The 14,540-nt window shown below is 40.8% G+C and overlaps 1 protein-coding gene across 1 annotated transcript; it reads right to left on the bottom strand.

Annotated features, from left to right (window-relative positions):
* Window positions 1–10,336: 10,336 nt before the first annotated feature.
* LOC114545930 (protein S100-P) lies at window positions 10,337–11,448 on the bottom strand. Its single transcript, XM_028564552.1, has 2 exons — window positions 11,241–11,448; window positions 10,337–10,588 (listed from the first exon to the last, which is right to left on the bottom strand). The coding sequence occupies exons 1-2, from the start codon at window positions 11,376–11,378 to the stop codon at window positions 10,448–10,450; spliced, it is 279 nt and encodes a 92-aa protein (XP_028420353.1). The 5' UTR covers window positions 11,379–11,448; the 3' UTR covers window positions 10,337–10,447.
* Between the last annotated feature and the right edge of the window lie 3,092 nt (window positions 11,449–14,540).

Genomic DNA, 14,540 nt, shown 5'->3' with positions numbered 1-14,540 from the left:
ATACACTCTGGTCTTGGTCTTGACTTGGTCTCGATACACTCTGGTCTGGTCTTGGTCTTGACTTGGTCTCGATACACTCTGGTCTGGTCTTGGTCTTGACTTGGTCTCGATACACTCTGGTCTGGTCTTGGTCTTGACTTGGTCTCGATACACTCTGGTCTGGTCTTGGTCTTGACTTGGTCTCGATACACTCTGGTCTGGTCTTGGTCTTGACTTGGTCTCGATACACTCTGGTCTGGTCTTGGTCTTGACTTGGTCTTGATACACTCTGGTCTGGTCTTGACTCAGTCTCGATACACTCTGGTCTTGGTCTTGACTCGGTCTCGATACACTCTGGTCTTGGTCTTGACTCGGTCTCGATACACTCTGGTCTTGGTCTTGACTCGGTCTCGATACACTCTGGTCTTGGTCCTGACTTGGTCTGGATACACTTTGGTCTTGGTCTTGACTTGGTCTGGATACACTTTGGTCTTGGTCTTGACTTGGTCTCGATACACTCTGGTCTAGGTCTTGACTCTGTCTCAATACACTCTGGTCTTGGTGATGACTCGGTCTCTGTTTAGGTGGTCTGGACTACAACACTGCTGGCTACACTTGTGATCTTCTTTATCTGTGTTCAGAAGAACTCATTAGTGTGTGATGTAAAGAGGCTGATTTGCCCTGTGACTCCATTATAACTCCATTAGAGAGATCAGTCAGTGGGTCAGTCGATACAGATCAATCAGTCTGATGGCTTGCGGTGATTGGTTTCCTCCTATAATTACGCAACTAAACCCCAGGCTCTTAAAGCAGCATTTAAAAAAAAAAAAGGATTAACAGCATTATCCCATTATGGATTGTAAAACCTGACAATTGAGAAAAATGTTTATCGTCATCATTTGATGAGGAGATAGTTAACTGTTGAGTGAAGGAGAGAAGGCATATCATTCTTTTAAGCAAAGATACTACAGGCTGAAACATAATTTTTTAATTTTGAGATTTGGGGCTATTTTCCTTCAACATTTAACCTCTAAAAAGCATCTAACAGAAAAAGCATTCAAAATACATACAGTATTTCATCGTGTTTATTGTGTCTATTTTCGCCTGTATATTTCTTCCAAATGGACCAAAGGTTGGCAGTAGTAAATGCCTCATTTGCATATTTAGACATGAGAAATTTCAGAAAACTTGTGATACAAAAAAGAATTGTCTTACTGTCAGTAATCAACTGGGGAAGTTTAATGTGTCTGTTCAATGTTTTACCCTGTTTCACCTGTAGTGTCTCGCAAAATGTATGGAGTTTTACAATAAAAAACAATATAGGCCTACATATCTTTAAAGGTTTCTACAAAGAAGAGTTTTGTTCTCAAACTCTGAGGGGGATCAATATTTTCCCTATTCATCTACAGTATCTCCCCGTGATAATAAATGATCCAAACCCTGGAGGAAGTACAGGATTTTTAAATGTCCATCTGACTCCTGAAACCTCATGCAGTGGGAGAAAACCTTTGGGGAGCATTCAAGGATTTCTATGGGTGGTAAGAGCTGTGAATGAATTCAGATCCTGTATGTGCTGGCTGGCGGTGATGTGAGGTCGAGATTATTGCTCTGACAATGTGTAAATGTGTCTGTGCTGAAGGACGATAAAGAACAACGTCTCCCTGTCATGTGTTTCACTGTGTGTGTGTGTGTGTGTGTGTGTGTGTGTGTGTGTGTGTGTGTGTGTGTTCGAATACGAGAATAAGACAAAGAGAAGGCCTGTTTGCACCAGGACAGTGCACAAACGTTACTTACATCACAGGCAAGTGGCTGTAAAAGTAGGAAAACGTGGATTACATCATGCGGCTGCCGTCTCTGCACAGAGAGCCTGTTATCAGCACAGTGCAGGCGTGAATGTGCTCTCAATGCAAATAGCAACAGCCCTCTGTTGACCTGTCTGCTGTCTGCACTTCTGCAGCAATGGATTGATCACTGCTAGTTTCAACAGCACCACAAAGTGCTCCCAGTCAAACAGAGCTCAAACTGTTTTGATTATTTGTGTCTCTCTTTGATCAGAGCCTGATTAACAGACACATCACTGTATAGGAGATTTAAAGGAGCTGGAACCAATCGAAAGTAAATGTAACCATATATTTCCATTTGCAGACAAAAGAACAGCAAAACAAAACGTCTGTCTGTCTGTCTGTCTGTCTGTCTGTCTGTCTGTCTGTCCGTCCGTCTGCCAGCCTGTCTGTCTGTCTGTCCGTCCGTCCGTCCGTCCATCCGTCCACCTGCCTGCCTGTCTGTCTGTCTGCCTGCCTGCCTGCCTGCCTGCCTGTCTGTCTGTCTGTCTGTCTGTCTGCCTGCCTGCCTGCCTGCCTGCCTGCCTGTCTGCCTGCCTGCCTGTCTGTCTGCCTGCCTGCCTGCCTGCCTGCCTGCCTTCCTATATATATATATATATATATATATATATATATAGGCTTAACATCTTCAGTAGCAACCAATGGGCTTGGAGCTTGAGAGGCACAAACGGTATAAAGAGATGTTGGTTTGGGTCTTTTCTTTGAATTTTCCAAAAAGAAAAAAATTTCCCAATAACATCAACCTTATCCTTTAACACAAAGACAAAACATCCCGCGTAATGACAACTTCCTGTGCATCCAGACCGAAAATAGCATTGTGTTTGTGTGTGTCTGTGGTGTGGAGGTGTTGCAAGAATGTAAATGAATGAGGTCAATTTATAGTGTGAATTTAGCAGCTAGAATTGATGCAAATGAGCTGCGAGTAGTAAAGTTGATTGTTATATACTGTTATAATGGAGCTGTTGGCAGTTGTTTGTCTTGATGACCACTAATTAAACCTAACATGAGCAAAATGTAATCAGAACTGTAATTATTTACCATTACATCCCTGGATTTTGACCGGTGCAATGTTTTAAATAAATGATTTGATATTTTGATTTTGATATTAAATTGTGTCCGTCTGGATTGGCCGTACTTATGTATGATATAAACAATATATAACATTTTATAAAATCTAAAATTTAACAATGATTTAATACATTATGTAGGTTTTTACAGTGATGTTACTGTAATATAAAATCATAGTGATACTTGGTAACTGTAATAAACAATTACAGTAACTAAGTGTTACTGCAAAAGTAATATCCGGTTAGGTACTGTAAATTTGAATAACGGTACGTTACCTCAAACACTCTTGGAAATGTCTAACAGTGATCATTTACCATTACATCTGTAGATGTGTTTGTATCCTTATATGGTTTCATCTTAAAGCTCAGATGTGAAAATGAAATGACATTACACAGATCAGCTCCAGTGTCACATGTTCTTGTGTGGCCCTAAACTCGCTCCTCCACATTTCAAGGGAACACTTTAAGCTGTCACACCTTGGGCCAGATAGAATTGGAATGATGGAGTTAATAAGCTAACCTGATCCTGCACAAGGAGCACGTAGCACCTTCAGCCCGCTTATCTTATGTGTGTATGTCACAGGTGACATCACTGTCTGGTATGAATGAGGGCTGTTTTGTGTTTTCTTTCCCCTCACTATCAGACTTTAAAGAAATCGTATAGTTAAGTCACACTTATTGTTTGAAAGGGAACTATTTGGTGCTGCTGTGTTCATAAATCAGGAGACAGGACTTCAGTCATCAAAGCAGACAGACAGTAGCCTCCGTGACTCTAAGGTGAAAGGAATGCGTGGTATGGGAGGCATTCGGTAGTCGTTGAGATGTTGCGATCTTTTTAAAATGGTTGGAATGTTTTCTTTATTACCATTGATTATTTTTAAGAATAGGAATACGTACAAATATGTTTTCTATAAAATGTACTCAAAAATGTCAACAACATTCAGTTATACTGAGCATCCTTTTGCACAATTTTAAGTAAACCGATTTAATGAAGGAAATCAACAAGAATGAATTGTCAGGTTCACAGTAGTTTATTTAGAGTTAAACCTGCATTTAGTAAGTCCAATTTTCACTCTCACTTTACGCTCTACTTTGGTCTCCACCAAAAAATATTTACTATATGCTAATAGTTATTTCCTCTTAAAGCTATAATGCCTAGTTTCTGTCTCCCCCGTGAGGAATTTTGAGTAATGACAACACCACTGTCGGCGCATCCACCTGACACAAGCCTCCCGTGATCGCGCACCACCCCCACCCCTCCTCCACACAGTTGCTAGTAGCCAAGGAGGACACGGAGGATTAAAAAAACATGACAGACTCTTCAGGAGAGGTCATTATCTTCACTCGAGTTTCTCCGTGCAAAAGTTACCAGATGACACAATTTTCGGAACTGAGAAATCCAGAGAGAGTTGTGTGGAGCTGATAGTCTTAATTAGCTTTGTAGCAACTCATTTGGCAACGGCTCGAATGTAACGACATTCATTATTATAATAAGGTTACGCGCTAAAGCTTTGATTGATGGCACATCAAAAGCTGAAAGTTGACATAATCAGTATTTAAACAAACCATGAGTCAAACAGTCACGTCTCAAGTAGCTTTTGGTTGTACTGCAGGCCATCAGTAAAGCCCAGTGATGTCTGGCGGAACAAGAAAACGCACTGGGTGAGAGTTTGGAGACAAAGAGCAGCAGTGTGTTTATGGTACTTCTCCTGCTGAAAGTCAGCCCCACGAGATGAGCTGGACACCCTGGCAGCTCATATGACCAGAGAAGTGTTGCTTTAGAACAGAATGAGTTATTCACTCATGGACCGAGTTTGTGTGTGTGTGTGTGTGTTAACGTCTAACCACAAACATAGTGAATTGACACACGGTTTGAGATTGTAGCCTATGGGAAGACTCTGGCTCCATAATGAGTCAGCAGTAATCTGAAACTGCGCTTTAAAAAAAAAAGACGTATCAACAATTAATAAGGCAGTTTGTTATGACTGATAAAGGCTTCGTAAAGGCTTGAGCATGGCGATTTATTCTTGGCTTTGGGGCCACATATGTGTGCTTACTATTCTAAATGCAAGGTCCATTTACTTACAGAGTTTTTGACCACATCCCACTGCTTGTTTCAGATAACAGAACTCACATATACAGACATATAGAAAGGGTGGCGATTTATCATATACGCTATAAAAATGAAATACGTTTGTGCGTTCTGTGACCATTATTTATAATATGCCAATAAAGCAGTAAGAACATATGACAAATAGGGGTGTAAGAAAATATTGATAAACTTGAGTATTACGTTTGTGATACTGTTCTGATTCTCAAGAACACTACCATTCTTTTTTCAACCCTCTGAGACCCGCAGGACAGCCAGTGGTCTAGGATGACATGACCATCTTTAAGAGGCTGTAGCGAGCTTCGTTTAAAAGCTAGAGTGAGCGTATTGGGATCATATAAACCTAGATAACCTAAGACCATGAAGATGGTCCAATACCGAAACGTTGCCTGTTATTAAAACCTTATATTTTTTGACAGCGTGCGGGAGTTTTTCTTTGCAACTCTTGACCTACCTGTCCCCCTCCTACGCACCTGTCTCACGTTGTAGATACCAACCAAGGGGATGAAATATGAAGCCGACGTGGAAGTGCCGAAAACTGCAATTCACCGAGTGGCCACTTGAGGCTGGCTCCAAAAGGGAGTCAATCCCCATAGACCCCAATGCTAAAATACCCAACTTTACAGCAGAATTAAACAAGTTTAAAGTCTGGTACAAAAATTGGTTTTCGTGTCTATAGCTAAGTTCACCCTTCATGACATCTGTTTTTTATAACTTACCCGCTAAAATTATATATTCATGCATGAAGTAATTGAGGGTGGGTTTGCGTCACAGCTCCATCCAGGCTCCACCTCTTTGCCCATTTTTGGATTAGCCCACGTCAGGCACTGCCAAAATGGTGACAGCTGGAGCCGCCCACTTTGAGCTTCATTTTGGCTCTTCAGAAACTTATGGGTGACTACGTTAATATTTCTACTAACCGTGTCATGATTGTCAAAAAGAACGCTCCAAACTTTGGCTACATTTTGGCGAGGGCAAATATTGCATGGCTGTTTTCAAAGGGATACCTACGAGTCTCCCCTTTACAGACAATATATCGCCTTGCAGTATTGCAATATATTGAATCGTGACCCCTGTATCATGATATGCATCGTATCGCCAGCTTCTTGCCAATACACGGTGCTAATAATAGGACAAACAAACATCACACGCAAACAAGATCACATGCACCACAAAAGACGGGCGACTCCTCACCCCGCCACACTTTTTCTTTCCACCTGAATCTCCTGACTCCAGAGCTACATCCTCCTCCACTCTGGATACCTAATCCCCATAAGCCTTTATAATTCCCCCGGACATAGAGAAAGAGGGAGAGCGCCAGAGGGGAAGTGGGGAGAGGAGAGTCTGAGCTTAATGACCTCGCAAGCCGATTACAGGCCAGCCGCGTTCCACAAACAGCCCTCGCAACAGCGAGGCCTCGCACTCGTCCTGCACAGTCCAATCAACTGCAGTCCCCTAGACAACGGAGGTCACGAATCCAGATACAGAGGCTCGTTGGTGGCGGTAGTAACCAGGGTTTCCCCCAGAAAAGTTGTTTAGCCCCGGTGGCAAGTGTCTTTTTACGACGAGGGCCCGGCTGGGGCCGGTCCCAGACTGAAGGCAGCATTAATGTAGAGCCCAATAGTTTCTGTGTGATGAATGCTATTTTATTCACCTGTCATGCCACTACGTGGCCCATCCCACACAGAATGACATGGCACCAGTAACAAAGTCATTTCATTCACCCCTTCCTATCCAATGTCCACACACAGCACACTCTATCTTTGCAAAGTAGAATAACAAAAATAATTACAGAGCTAATTACAGGCTTCATCTCAATTTGGTGAAAATAAAAAATAAAAGGAATGAAATAGCAAGACTTTTGATTACAGAAAAAGGCTGGAGATTCAGATAATAACAGCCGAAGAAGAGTTCAGACAGCCGGTAAATCATTTCAGTAGTTGCCAGTCAGGAGGCTCAATCTCCACTGAGCACACTTTTTCTTTTAGTTTTCGGTAACACTTTACTTGAAGGTATCTACATAAGAGTGACATGACACTGTCATGAACACATGACACTGTCAAGACACAAGAACCCTAACCCTAACCCCCTAACCATAACCATAACTATAACTTGACATAAACCAAATGACACTCCTACTAAGCGTTATGTCATGAATGTTTATGACTTGTTTATAATGTTTATGACACGTTCACGACAGTGTCATGCCACTCTTATGTAGATACCTTCAAGTATGGTGTAACCTAGTTTTCTTCTGTATATTGTCTAAAGGGTGAGATCATCTGCTGCCACTAGAGGGCAGTAGAGGTGTTGTGTAGTTACACAACCGTCCTGACTGGAGAAAGTGTGTCACTGGGCCAGGTCTCCCTGGGGGGCTAATAGAGTATTGACCTGACCTAAAGACAGGAAGTATCACAGATACAGGGGGGAGAATAGGCAGACCAGTGGTGGAGGAAGCATTCAGAAGCTTTACTATGGTATTATACTACGTATTATATGTTATATAGCCCATTACTGGATTATTATCACTCCTAAATTCATGTAAAAGCTGGATTTTACTGTTGGAGTTGGTTTAGGCAGACTGCAACTATGAGATTATTTTCCTTTATGGATGAATCAGCTGATTATTATTATTATTTTTTTTTATTAATCGGTTGATTATACATTTGTAAAAAATTAAGTAATTGGGGACATGCCGTCACAAATACCCCAAGCCCTAAGTGACACCTTCACAATGCCAATAGCACAAACTTCAAATAATTCAAATCAAAAATAATGTCAAGGGAAAAGCGACAGATCCTCATACTCTCTCCCATGTCCTGCCTTCTGCTGCCCTATCCAATAAAGGCCCCCAAAAAATAATCTTTAAAAAAAAACTACTCATGATTTTAAAGCTGGAACCGTGAAATGTTTCAATGACTGAATAATCAAAATAGCTTGCCAATTCATATTTTGTCAATCGATCGTTTCACGTGTCTTGAATGCCAAATTCCTTCTTTGTAGAGTAATAACTAAAGCTGTAACAGATGAATGTAGTGGAGTAAAAAGTATAACATTTCTCTCTGGAATGTAACGGAGTAGAAGTGGCATGAAAAGAAATGACTCAGGTGAGGTACAAGTACCTCAACATTTGCACAGTATAAGTAAACGTACATAGTTACATTCCACCACTTCCTCAGACTATAGTCAGGCGTAAACACAATGCAGGCCAAATACCAACTGTTGTGTAATTACCCAATGTCTCGAGTTAGCCATGGTCTTTAGAAAGATCCTGTTGTTGTTTTTGTGTTCATTTCTAACCCTTGAGTTCGAAATAGCCGTGCGTGTGTGACCGCTGAGATGTGTGCGACACGCTGTTTGTGCGCGGCTCAAACCGTCGTATCAGATTCAAAGCCACTGCTCTGACATTGCTGCATGTTTCTGGCAGGGCAAGATCAGCTCCCATGATAAAGTTACAGGGGAGCTGTGAGCTGAAGTATTCAGATCCTTTACTGACAAAATAATGTAAAAAATAAAATTAAAATACTCTGTTACAAGCAAAAGTCCTGTGTTGAAAATGTTACTTAAGTAAAAGTAAGTATGTATCATCAGGAAAATGTACAAGTATAAAAAGTAAAAGTGCTCAATGCACAGAAATCCTCCCATTGTAGAAAGAGTAAAGGATCCAACCAGTTGTGTGTTTAATGGTCTAATCATCTCAGCTGGACTTGTAGGACGTTATATTGTTGGCTAGTTTACTTTAAAATCAAACATCGGATTTTATGAACTCCATGTGTTTTGTGTGCAAAACTCTTCATGTGTAAAGTAACCAGTAACTAAAGCTGTAACAGATGAATGTAGTGGAGTAAAAAGAACAATATTTCTCTCTGGAATGTAGCGGAGTAGAAGCTGAAAGTGGCATGAAAAGAAAAGACTCAAGTCAGGTACCTTCAATTTGTACTTAAGTACTGTATATTGTCTTGAGTAAATGTAGCCTACTCAGTCACACTCTACCATCTGCTCAGTTTCATCTTTCTGTTTTAAGCTTGAGATGGTTTCATCAAACCATGGCTGGCAACCATAAACACATGTTGTGTAATCCTGCAGGTGAAGTCAAAAACCTGTGCGACATCTTTGCTTTTGGCCCTCTAAGAAGACATATGGCACACACTGTGTACGTACGCAGCTTAACTTGACCTAGTTAGACAGGAAGACGAGCGCTCTAACACGAAACAGGCCGTTTGACCACCGGCTACAGCGCTTTAAAACCATTTTCTAGCTCGTGCACCGTCTCCCACATGAAATGTCACCCTACAAAGTTGTTCTTTTTCCACCATACTAATACAACAGACAATCACAGTACAGTAGCCTACATGTTCATATCTTTTCAGCTTTTTCAAGTTATCTGTTGCACATGTTTTAATCATTTCATTCTTCTGGTTCACAAAGTTATATTGTAAACCTTTTCTGTCTGCTGCTATAGATTTCTTTAAAGATATTTTTTTGGGCATTTCAGGCCTTCATTTGACAGGACAGCTGAAGACATGAAAGGGGGGAGAGAGAGGGGGGGAACGATACGCAGGAAAGGGCCGCAGGTTGGAGTCCAACCCCGCACCGCTGCATCGAGGACGAAACCTCTATATAGGTGCGCCCGCTCTACCAACTGAGCTCTCTGGGCGCACATTTTGCCTGTTTTTTTTTTTTTAAATCATGTTTTTGTATTGTAAATGGGTTTTTTTTGTGTGTGTTTTATGCGTATCTATTACTTTGTCACAAAAACCTATTAGAAAGTCTCCAAAATGTATGTGTTGACTGTCGACCATGCAAGTTTTAGGTTTTCTGGTTAAACATTTCAAATTGGAACGTTTTTTTTTTCAACTTTTTGGTTATCTTTTTAGACACTTTTCTTGCTTTCCCCCGTGTTTAGAAACTTTTTCCAACATTTTTGTCACTTTTTTCAATGTTCTTTTACAAAAAAAAAACCTCTTCAAATGCTATAGAATTGAATATAACACCCAAATTCAGTAAAGTGAAAGTAGTGAACTGATCATTTATTTTTCCTTTTTTTTGTATGGAACCAGCCACGTTTTTTTGTTGAAAGAAACCCAAATTTCTGATGAAGAAACTTTTTGCAAATTCACCCGAGGACAACAGGAGGGTTAAGCAAATAAAACCAGCCTTATTTTAAGATGGATTACCATAGATGTGATTTCTGTTATATCTATCTTATAGTTTTCTTTCCATACTCTTGTCATTCCAAAGGCAACAGTGGTTTATGGGATCAATTCCTTTATGACCTAAAAGTATCTTCCTATGGCTTTTGATTTCATTAGTCACACAAGACATAGACACCAGCCACGCACAGGTACGTCAATTCTTTTATTGAGCTGTAACAGAAAGCAGTAACTACAGGGGGATTGTATGTCGTTGTTGCTGCCATTTGGCCCCACCCCGGGGCGCGGCCACCCTGATCACTTCTTGCCTTGGCGGCCGTGGCAGGAACAGGTGAGAGCAGCTACCAGCACCACGAACTCCTCAAAGTCCACCTCGGCGTCTCCGTTGAAATCCAGACTTTTTATCAGCTTGTCTACATCTTCTTTGTTCTTTGCTTGCTGCACACACACACACACCCACAAAACAACATTTATGTTGTTAGATACTGTATTAAATGCTTAATTATAAGGGTCAGTTTCTTTTTTTTCAGACATATTAAGTAGACTTTCAAGCTCAAAGATGACTCTTTGGGCACATAAATGGTAATAAGTTCAACGTGAGGCATGCCACAACGACGGGAGGGAATTTTTAGACTGCTCAAAAAATGCAAAATACCTCTCAACAAAACACCCTAAAATTGGGCAGCTGCAAAATGTCATCATTTGAAAAACTGTGGCTGGAGGCTGTTCACAAACCTGTCATGGCACAGCCACAAAAGTAACCACCAAAACTGGTAGCCACACACATTTCTCAGCCAAGAAGCTAATACAAATTTGACATAAAAACACAAATGTAAATCGGCTTGTTTAGCATCATCATTAAATCAGCAAAATTGGCATTATGATATGTTGAATTAACTTTCCTACTTGGGGCCTGACACCATAAGTAAATACACATTTCCAGTATTGGCTGCTTTCTTTTGTAACTACGCTCTGAGCTTGTGCTTTGCGTGTAGTGGATAAAGTATGAGCCTCTTTAAATCAGTGCTGTCACTACGTTTGCTCATGCTCAGCACAGCTATGCCTCCCCCCACAGGCGTACGTACGGTACCTTAATTAGTTGAGGAAGCTCCTTCTCCAGCAAAGTCTTCACCTCGGCTTTGCTCAGGGAGCTGGTCTTGCCATCGGCAGCAGCATATTGGTCAAAGACCTTCATCAGTATGGCCATGGCTGTCTCTAGCTGGGTCATGGTGGCTGCTGGAGAGGTGGTTGATACGGTGATAAGGAGAAAAGAAATTCAACAACACCGATTGACAGAGCAGTGAATGTGTTGTGACGGCAAAGGAGGAAAGCCCACCTTTATACCTTTTTGAAAAATGGGTTGGGGAAATATTTCAAAATAACAGGTTGTACTGGCTTTTTTAAGTGGGTGTGCCACTACCAAACTGTCAACATAGGCTTAGACGCACAACACCCAGTGTACATATTGCCTCACATGCCCTTTTGGGCGTAATTTAATAGCATGTTTATTCAAGATGAGGTTTTTCCATTAACTGAACCACAGTAGATAATGGGATTTGTTTTTTTATTTGAGACAAAGTAAGCGCAAGGTATTAACCCTGTGCTGGTTCTCACTTTGCTGATATGGAAACCCCATTTAAACCCATTCTGCAGTCTCTGCATCCCCTAGAGTCGGTGGTTGTCTGATGCTACGTAAGGGTGGACATGAACCACGAGAGGAAATTGCATAAAGGTATATGAGTGAGCGTGTTTCTGTTTTATGGGCTGGTTTCCTGGAAACAGTGCTCAGTATACAGTAAACAGAATATAAACCGTAGAGAAGCATGTTATCTGGTCACTTGCTCTGGTGGAAAAAGATCACGTCAAACACGATGAGAAAGAAACATTATAAAAACATTTAAGAAATTGGACGTATGAATACGGAGTGACATCGAAGAGTTAATGAAATGTTTGCAACGTTCCTCAAACTATGCTTCCCACACATGGTTCAATAACTTCAGCAATTTTGGAGTATCACTTCACATGTTGTAAAAGCATTCAGTGGCTCAACACAATGGGTTCAGTCATATTTGAGGTTTTATTGGATTAGATTCAACTATATTGTCAAGGTGCAGAGTACAAGTACAAAGACAATGGAATGCAGTTTGCGTCCAATCAGAAGTGCAAAAAAAGCAAAGTGCAATGTGATACACAAGTATAGACAGGTGGTGCATACTGCATAGGCAGGGCGAGACATATATTGCAGTGTGATAAGAGCAGAATCAATAAGGTTTTCGAAGATCCAATTTATGTGCATGACAGTAAAATAAATTTACAGTATTACTGTATCCCACTGATGTTGTGAATTTGTATGTGCAAAGGGTGAATGTGTGCAAGTGAAATAAATAGTGTGAACGCGTGAGAAAGAGTCACATTGTGTGGTGGTTAACACCTTTTTATACATCAGTGGGTATACAATACAGCGTGTTTGCAGTAAGAGGTGCAGTTTAGTTTGTTCCCATGAGTGAAGGAGTGCCTTTCTGTTGATTTGAATACTATTTAACAGTTTGAAACTGGTTTTGGGTTTCTGGAGTAGAAGCAGAAAGTGGCATGAAAAGAAAAAACTCATTCATATGCAAAGTACCTGAGTAAATGTTCTTGGTTACATTCCACCATTTCCTCAGACTAGTCAGGTGTAAACACAATACAGACCAAATACCAACTGTTGTGTAATTCCCCATTGTCTCGAGTGAGTCATGGTCTTTAAAAAGTAGGCCTGTAGGCCCTTAGTTACATTCTTTCACCACTGGTTACTAGTTACTGGTCATTATTAGCATTTCTTGTGCCAACCTTAAGTTGGAAATGTAAACGTTTTCCCACAGATGCCTACTATCTGCCTGAATGATAAAATCTTTGCATGGGCAAAAAAACTAAAGTTGAAATCCTATTCCCACAGACTACCAAAGTCACTGCCTACCATACAAAGTGATGCAGCGAAGTCTGTGGAATGTTTGATATGAACATTTATTATTCTGGATAGTCAGAAGACATCTGACTTGGACAATGTTGGGGAGTAACGGAATACATGTAACAGCGTTACGTATTCAGAATACAAATTATGAGTAACTGTATTCCGTTACAGTTACAATTTAAATAGTTGGTATTTCGAATACAGTTACATTGTTAAAATCAATGGATTACATGACGATACTTCTCTGTTTCACGAGTTTATTCACTCTGAATAAATTAAGGCAACTTAATGCATTTTCCAGAAGCCCAGATATGAAATAGAAAAAATAGCTATTTGTGTGATCAATTACAATGGAGTCGGAACCGGCACGACAGAGCCAGGGCAGCAATAAGTTTCTATCTTGGAAAATCAAACAGCATTTCACATTAAAGAACAAACAGGGAGAATGAAATACAGCTAACTGTGCTGTGCAGCCTCTGCTTGCCAGCAACCAGCCTTCTTTCAGCTCCAAATTACTCCACCTCCAACCTGAAGAAGCATCTTAAAGTAAGTTATTTTTGCTTTATTAGCCAAGAGTAGTCGTGCTGTAGTTTTACTGGTCACCTTGCTATTTTAACATTGACGTGCGACTTTACATTCTCCTAGGTGCTGATTTACTAGCTCCAGAGCCGTTTAAAGACTGACTAGCCTCGTTTGACATGCTAACTAACGTTAGCTAAAATTAGCTTGTGGTAGCTTAGACCGCGGTTCGATTTTGGTAGTATGCAGTTCGGGACTACCAATACAATAATCTATCTGCTTGTTCAGGTACACATTCAGCTAGTTGGAATAAAAAGAACACACCATTATAGGCCTGTTTAGTAAGCTGGATGTGATAGTCGCATTCCTACACTTATAAAACGCAATTCAATGTGGAAGTAATCCTGAAGTAATCCAAGTATTCAGAATACGTTACTCAGATTGAGTAATGTAACGGAATACGTTACAAATTACATTTGTGGGCATGTATTCTGTATTCTGTAACGAAATACGTTTGGAAAGTATCCTTCCCAACCAGTGGCGGATCTAGAAAACTTTACATGGGGGGGCAAAGGGGTAGCGAGAGATCTTGGTAGGGTGGCAGGGGAAGGCGGTACATGGGAACCCCCATATGTAAACTGCTATGCCCTACTAAGCCCCGCAACGCCCTGCTACGCCCTAAACTGCTACGCCCTAAACTGCTACAACTATTATTTCTAGTCATAGTTCCATTATCTTTTTTGTTACTATAATTACCATTATTATGAATCATAATTCTCTGTAACTGTATATCTCTATCCATCTGTATCTAACCAGCAGCCACCAAGACCCTGGATCTGTCTGATGTTTCTGCCCAAAAGGAAGTTTTTCCTCGCCACTGTTGCACCAAATGCTTGCTCTTGGGAGAATTATTGGGTCTTT

This window comes from Perca flavescens, chromosome 19, assembly GCF_004354835.1.
Source record: "Perca flavescens isolate YP-PL-M2 chromosome 19, PFLA_1.0, whole genome shotgun sequence".
Lineage (NCBI taxonomy): Eukaryota > Metazoa > Chordata > Actinopteri > Perciformes > Percidae > Perca > Perca flavescens.
Note: the sequence above shows the minus strand (reverse complement) of the source record. Positions and strands in the feature narration are given on the sequence as shown.